Here is an 8,317-nt window from a genome sequence, read left to right on the forward strand (position 1 = left end):
ATATCATACTAGAAAATCCCCTTTCCCTTTTAACTAGTCACTTACACTTTATTTTTTACATTCTAATTTGTCAAACTGCCTTTACTTGTCATCTACAATATTAACGGCCATGTAAAACAACATTGTTGAAAATATTTCCTTGGAGGAAATATGAATGAAAGGCTAAAATTTCTGTGCTTTTATGACTAAATATAAATATATGATGTAGCAGCTAGAATTGTAAGCTTAGAAAATATAAATATTCACACCAAAAATAGTTTCTTTGACTAATTTATGCAGCATTTCGGAAAAAAAAGAAGGTTATTTGAATTACCATATGTAATAAACCCAGCTGCATTTTGTTGTGTGTGCTTTTGGCAAGCTGTGTTCCTAGCTCTAGGTTGTCTGGGTTGTTTGGCTATGAAAGTCTTCCAGAATTGATAGCGCTTTCCACTTAGCTGCTTAGAAGTGCATTTCAAATTGCTAATGATGTTATAGGTCAATAGTGGCTGTTCATCTGGCCCCCAGTGCTCCAGAAAGGAGTGGAGGATATGATTGATAGCAACTTCAGTGGCATAAATAGCTATTTCCTTGCCAAAGAAAAGATCGAATGTACATTTTAGGGCTTTATGGCTTTCTTATTCTTCCACATGCTTTTTGAATAATAAGAATGGAAATATATTAATGTCATAATGTATGCAGTTTTATGGGGGGGAAATGGAGAAAAAATTAAGGTGGTATTACTGGTTTGTTTGTGTTTTTAGTCTTTCACCCCACTCCATTCCCAATCCCCCACTAGCAAATTACACCTTTCATTTTGGAATAATTTTCATATCAGCGTATATAATAAAATGATTTTTATAGGAATACATAAAAGGGATTTTACTTTGAGAATCAAGAAGTTGAGCATTTGAGCTTATTAAAGCCAAGTGATGGTATAAAACTAGTTTTTAGATTTCCCATATTTTTGAAAGGATTAGAAATTATAATCTGTTTTGCTATCCACGGGGATTCATTTCCAGTCTTTGAAAGATTTTTGCCTTCTTTTTCTCCCCCACAATTTTATGCTTTGCTTTGTATTCACTATTATAATTTTTGCATCTGAATTCCATTTTAAATATAAAAATAATATTTATTGCATTTCAGTTAGAACCAGAAAAAAAGCTTAGAAGCTCTTAATAATGTTAATAAAGAATACTTGCTGTCAGTACAGATAATTTTATGGTTTATTTCCAGTTTAGTTCCATTAATTGGAAAGTTAAAGTCTCATTTAATTGCTAGTAAATTGTTGAGCAGAAAACCTTAAATTATTACATAAGCTTAAATTTATTACTCAGCAAGTTGGACAGCCGGTGTTTTTAAATGATAAATTAATTAAATAGATTGTAAGGTTGACATTTTGGAGAGTTTATTAGAGTTGTCTTCAATCAATTTCTTAGCTGTATCACCCTAATACTTTGTCAGTGGTGTTTTCTAAAGAATGATATTTTTCAATATGGTTTTATTTTATTTTTAGGTACCCCCTTATTTTTTATTAAATTGCCCACGATTGCCTTCAAAGTCGTATTTTATAGCTTGAAAGTTTATTGATGACAATTGAAGTTGTGAAGCTTTCTATTCTTCTTTGTGGACTAACACTTTTAATTGAGAACATATCTTCTCAAAGCTCAGAGCAAATTCAATTAAATGAAAGATATTCTCAGTTTTAATTTTTTCCTGTTGAAATAGGTAAGTGACATATCAAAATGGTAAATGAGTGTATGGTCCCCAAGAATTAAAAGCTAAATCAATTATAATCCACATTGTAGCTTCTCTTTTAAGCTTGCTTTTAGATGTGGTAGTGTGGCAGCCTGACCCTGCTTGGCCATTTCCTGTTCAAACAAGTTCGTTCCTGACTGCCCTCCAGCCCCCACTTCCAAGGACTCTCTGGCTAACATCAGTTTTCTCATAGCTTGCCAACCAATCAGGGTACTTCCTTATATCTGTAGCTGTGTAGGAATGACAAGACTATATAAAACTGCCCATTATGTTACAGTTGGGGCTTAGCCTTAGGCTAAGAATCCGCCGAGCCGGTGCCGCCATCAATAAACGCTGCTTCCTGCTTATAGCCTTGGTGTCCCATCTCTCCATTCGAGAACCCGTCAACAGTGGCACTATCCTGAGATGCTATATGGTAGTTCTGATCATGTAAATGCAGTTCACAGATTTGGTACTGATCATATGGAATGCTATCTCTAATGTCAGACAGCATTTGACTCTTGGCTCTGATACCTAACAGGTACCTAATAACCTTGTGATCGTGACCAAGTTATTTAACATTTTTGTGTCTCAGTTTCATCATCTATAAATGGGAATAATAATAGCCCTCAACTCATAAGATTATTAGGAGAATTAAATGAATTAATACTGTGCTAGAACAGAGACTGACACTTGAATGCCCGACAAACTGTTATTCAAGAACTTAATGAATTTTTTTCTCCCCCCTTTGCATTTTAGCTAATCTTGTCATTTATTTGTTTTCAGCTTCAGTATTTTTTATGTATCTTCCTCTTAAACTCAAGTTCATTATGCATATAAGTTAATCAGTATATAATTAAGAATTAAAACAATTTAAAACTGTGTATTGGTTCAAACCATCATGGAAAATCTTTATTAAGTTTTCACCCCAAGTCGGGCAGTCCTGTGACTCAGGTCATCTTCACTAACCACTGTGCATGCTCCTTCAGTACTCTCTGAGCAGCTCTCAAGCTGTTCTGTTTTTAGAAAGAAAAATATTTAATTGCTTAACTTACAGATTATCTTTTAATGTCAGAATCAAAACACTATTTACCAGCACCTTTAATGGAATGAACCCCCTCACACAGTTTCTCTGTTGGGAAATACTGCTGTAGTTATTTTGTCTCTTGATTTCATCTCCTATCCTTTAGTTCACTGATGAGCTTAGGTGGCCAACTATATTTAGCACACTTGCAGGTGATTTATGTCAGTCTATGGAGATGCCTGTGGTAAAGAGGCCCCATACTAGGGATGGAATTCAGCCTCTGTATGAGTATTATGGCAAAATAGTATGTCACAGGCCTTACCCACCTATTGTCTCATATGTTGCTATTTACTCTCTAGTGCTGCCTGCCTTCTGTTGGGCCTCAAGGCATGAATTTCCAATCCTTACCAAAGGAGCACTCCTCTGCAGTCCTGTCTTGATCCATGAGTGTATTCGTTTTAAAAGTCAGTCATTTGGAGGAAAACACAATAATAATAATAATAATAATAATAATAATACCACCTTTCACATTTATGTAGTAATTACTAGATATCTGGTACTGTTTTAAAGTTACATCTAACTCATTTATTCCTTAAAACAACTCTGTGAAGTAGCTGCTATTATTATTTCCATTTTACAAGTGAAGAAATGGGCATGGTGAGATAAACTTTACTTAGGTCACCTAATTAGTTAAATAGCAGAGCCTGCAGTAAAACTCAGGAAGTCTATAGACAACTGGGAGGGAAAGCTAATACTTTGACAGATTTCATCATTAATCAGCAGTTGTAGCAGTGCTAAGTATAAAAATCCTGCGTTTAATATTAAGAGATCAGTGTCACAAGAGTAGGAGGCAATTTTGATCAAGTAAACCAAGTGCCTGAGAAAAGAACTGGGCGTTTGAGGTGTCCTTGAATTCCACATGCTCTAGTGGAGTGGAGCATACCCACAGTGCTAACTCGGAGGGAGCAGTAACAAAGGCTCGCTTGTTTGACTTCTAAACACAACTTGGAAAGAGAATTATTTACTCCTATGTTACTAAGTTTATGCCAGTTTTAAATATGTGCTGACTACAACATAAGCAAACTAGTCTACAGAATACTAGCACACCTCTAAAAGATCTATTATTTCTAAGGGAAAGAAAGTCAGAGAAATTATTTTAACTTCATTTAGTGATTTTAATGACTTTAAATGGAATTATAATGATGGTATCTACTTGTTGTATCCCTTATAGTATCATGCTTTATGGTGACATAATTAAATAGGAAAAATGTGAGTAGTTAAGAATAAGTTTGATATTTAAGTCTGGTAAAAATTGAAATGATACTAAATGCTCATTATTGCCTACTTGTGAAGGATTCAATTGGTAGAGTACATATGGAATCATTTATATGACCTATTGTAGAAAATGAAACAGATGAGGTGTCAGTTTCAGATTTAAAATAGTGTCTGATTCAGATTTCAGAAATCTATATTTTTTAAATAAAACTTTATTATTTTTTTTAATAATGCTTTGCATTGGAATCATGTTCTTTGTACTTGGGTGTTGATCCCATTTCTGGTTCAGTTTTGATAGGAACTAATTTCAAGTAAATGTCATGTTACTTAATGCATTTTCCTATCATTTTTAAAGAATAGTCATTTTATGTTGTAATTTTGAGTTAGCAGTTCATAAGCAGGTAATTGGACATTTTAGAAGAAAAATGTTAATAACCTTAGTTCATCTTTTTGACGTAATAAAGACAAATGAGCAGTCCACAGAAGTAAAACTTTTTAGCATGTGACAGCTAAGCAGATTGTTCTCGGGTTCAGTATTTTTCCACAGATTGCAATTCCTTAAACATCGTTATCTGGTTTTACATACCCATTTCTAATATATATTTTGTTTCATCAAAGAATTGTTCTTATTCTTCTCCGTCAGTAATTAGTAAACTTAGAAAGCTTCCTAAGTCTCAGAACTTGTGCCTTAATTATTACTTTAAGAATAGTGCACATACTAATAAACATTAAAATTAATGTTACTCAGAAATGTCAAACTCATTCTAGGAGTTATGCTTTTACTTATAATTACTATTTTAGTGAATGTTCTGCAGCCTGTCACTCAATTATTCATTAAATTACATCTGGAATGAACCTTATTTAAAGTAATTGAAAAGGAATAATAGAAATTTTTAAAGGAATGACATTTTCTTGCAGTACTTAAAAAATATTGTCATCTGAAGGTTCTCTGGGGACTTTTTAAAATAAGTAAATAAGAATTAGTCCTTTATAAATTAATGCTGCTAAAATGCTTAAAATATATTTATCTTAAGTTTTATCTTTGTTTTTATTTATATTTTTAATTGGCTTTACCCATGAAAAAGTGCTTGGTTAGCTGAGATACCACCATGTTTCTGATATAAAAAATTTATGAGGTTTTATTTTATTTCTCAGGTGTGTAAGTATATATACAGAAAAAGAAATATAGAAAAAGACAGAAACTACACTTAACATTAACCAGAGTAGTTAACCAATTCTGTCTATACAATAGTATGCCTTTTTTTTGTACTAAGTTTCCTGAAAAGAGTTTTCTTTAAATTAATTTTAGTAAATAGGACTAGTTTGGGGGAATTATTAACCCCCTATTAGCTCCTGGGATTCCTAAGCCTTTGTATAGAAACTGCTGGGAAAGACAAATAGTTGAGATATGTAACCACAGTCTTCTGTTTTGGGTTTGTACTGATTGACATTAGAAGGAAGATAGTAATGACTAGCTCTTATACATTTAAAGGCTGTAAGAAAGAGACTCTAGGTTTTTTCCTTTATTTCAGGAGATAGCATTAGTAACTGTTGAGGGGGAGAGCAGTGAAGGAAGGTGTAAGTGGGGGAAAGATAGGAAAGGAAGGTGGTGGGTGGGTGGGAGATGGAGGAGGCAGGCTATCTTGGAAGCAGGTTTTAGTTCAGATGAAGAGATCTTTTTAATCAGTACAGAATCATCCAACAAAGGAATAAACTTTTGAGGTCAGGAGCCTTGTTATCGCTGCATTTATTTTCTTTTTAAAAAATAGATTGAAGAAGGATCTAAAAATATACGACTAGGTTCACTAATTGGCTTGCTAGTGGAAGAAGGAGAAGATTGGAAACATGTTGAAATTCCCAAAGACGTAGGGCCTCCACCAGCAGCTTCCAAACCGTCAGTGCCTCATCCCTCACCGGAACCACAGATTGCTGTCCCTGTCAAAAAGGAACACGCACCGGGGAAACTACAGTGAGTATGTTTATTTGAACGATGATGTAAAAAGAATGTTACAGCAACTTTTAGGGTATTTTAGCCATTACATTTAAAATATCTCTGTTCGTACTTTAAGTAGGAAGTTACCGATTTCCCCTTTTATCTCTTAGGAAAATGAGACTTAGGAATGAATATTGTACCATCATTGGTCATTCAGCAAACAGTCGTTGTGTACCTACTGTGTTCCAGGTACTGCGGACGCCCTCCACACCCCGTAGAGAGCAAAGCAGTCTGTGTCTGCATTCAGCTTGAAATAGGTTTTAGGATTCCAGATGGAATTCAGTATGTAAAACTTCATATTGTGTTCCCATTCCTGAGTTCTAATTACTGCGATATGAATTCCAATTTCAAATGTATAATTGATAGAAAATGGAATTAGCATTTAACATGCATTTCTTTTTTAGCTATTCTGCATTTGAGTTTGACACAGATTAGAGCTCCATTTTGTTCAGTTCTGAAAGAGCACAGATACTTAGAAAATATCATTTTACTTTAGCTTTACATAGCTTTAATTGATAGACTGAAAATTCTAACATTTGGTGTTATTTTAATAGCCACTATAATACAAAATTACTTTATAGGAAAAAGTTATTTGTAGAGAAAAGGTCCTAAAAACCACTTTTGAACTTAAATAAAAGCATAGACCCTTTCATTTTTAAATATTTTTTCCTTTGGTTTACCGTTGTCAGTTCTTGTCAGGAAAAATTCACGGTGCTTTTGAAGTACTGAGTTTTAAATTCCTGTCGTCACACAGTATTTTTGACTCGATAACCTTAACTCCCCTTTATTTTCTCTTCATTTACCATGAATATCAGAAGGTAGGCTTACGGATGTTTTGTGTTTGATGCTCTTCTCTCCTTGCAAAGATAGTGTGTGTACTCTGTCATTCTGTTAAGATCCATCATTAGAAACTTTCATAGGTGAGACTCCATGGTATAGATTAAAAATTGGCTGACCTGTGAACCTGCACGGTGTGGGCCTACACTCTGATTTTCTTTTTTAAAAATAATTTTGCATTGGTTGGTGACTAGTTAATCTTCTATAAAAATCTAAAATTTTAGTTTCTGTTAAAAAAATCTGAAGATCTGGTAGCACTGGGTCCATATCAGCTACGGCTATTGCCCAGAAATGCAGCATGTCCCACATGTGTTCTTCTTAATTTCTTAGTTATAAACTTATGGAACCAGTCCATTTTATAATTTTCCTTATCTGACTATGTAGTCATTTGTGTTTGCTGCTATGCTTAAAGGTCTCAATTGAAGAATGGACACCAGTAGTGTGATCTTTCACTGTGCTTAGTTTACTTGTCTATAGAATCAGCATACTTGTTTTGCCTCTCTTACTCTCTGGAGTCTATGTAAAGTAAAAATGCTTTCACGTAAATACTAAGGACTAGCAAATATGTGAAGGATACAATTCAGAGACAACAAAATAACCTAATTAACATAGGCAAAGGACTCAAATATACATTTCTTCTAAAGAGGATGTACAGAGAGCTAATAAGCACATGAAAGGACATTCAACATCACTGATCATTAGGAAATTGGAAATCAAAACTACAATGAGATACCTCTTCATACTCATTAGAATGGCTATTGTCCAAAAAAAAACCCAACAACAACAACAAAACCCCCGAGAAAACAACAAGTGTTGACAAACTCTTATGCACTATTGGTGGGAATGTAAAATGGTACAGTCGTGGAAAACAGTATGGCAGTTCCTCAAAAGATTAAAAATAGAACTACCTTACAGTACATACAGCATTTCCTCTTCTGGATATATCCTCAAAAGAATTGAAAGCAGGGACTGAAAGAGATATTTGTATACCCATGTTCATAAAAGCATTATTCTAAATAGTCAAAAGGTGGAAACAGGCTATGTATCCAAAATATGCTATGTACATACAATGGAATGTTATTCAGCCTTAAAAAGAAAGGAAGTGCTGACACAGTACAACAGGTGAACCTTGAAGACATTACGCTACATAGAATAAGCCAGTCAGAAAAGGACAAATACCATGTTTTCCACTTACATGGGTCACCTAAGTAGTCAAACTGGTAAAGACAGAAAACAAAATGATGGTTGCCAGGAGTTGTGGGGATGTAGGAAGAGGGAGTTAGTGTTTAAGCGGGACAGTTTCAGTTTTGGAAGATGAAAAAGTTCTGAGGATGGATGGTGGTGATGGTTGCACAACTGTGTGACTGTACTTAATGCCACTCAGTTGTACACCTAAAATGCTTAAAATGGTAAATTTTATATATATTTTACCACAAAAAAATTGAAAGAACAATATAATTCCTTATTGATGC

At 34.1% G+C, this 8,317-nt stretch overlaps 1 protein-coding gene across 1 annotated transcript in view; it reads left to right on the plus strand.

Moving 5' to 3' along the window:
* The window catches only part of PDHX (pyruvate dehydrogenase complex component X), a 59,206-nt gene that overhangs the window by 26,184 nt on the left and 24,705 nt on the right, over nucleotides 1–8,317 (plus strand). Inside the window, exon 4 of the mRNA XM_011356814.2 lies at nucleotides 5,785–5,984. Coding sequence (XP_011355116.1) covers nucleotides 5,785–5,984 — 200 coding nt within the window. The remainder of the gene's footprint in view (nucleotides 1–5,784; nucleotides 5,985–8,317) is intronic.

This window comes from Pteropus vampyrus, unplaced genomic scaffold (genome assembly GCF_000151845.1).
Source record: "Pteropus vampyrus isolate Shadow unplaced genomic scaffold, Pvam_2.0 Scaffold31, whole genome shotgun sequence".
Lineage (NCBI taxonomy): Eukaryota > Metazoa > Chordata > Mammalia > Chiroptera > Pteropodidae > Pteropus > Pteropus vampyrus.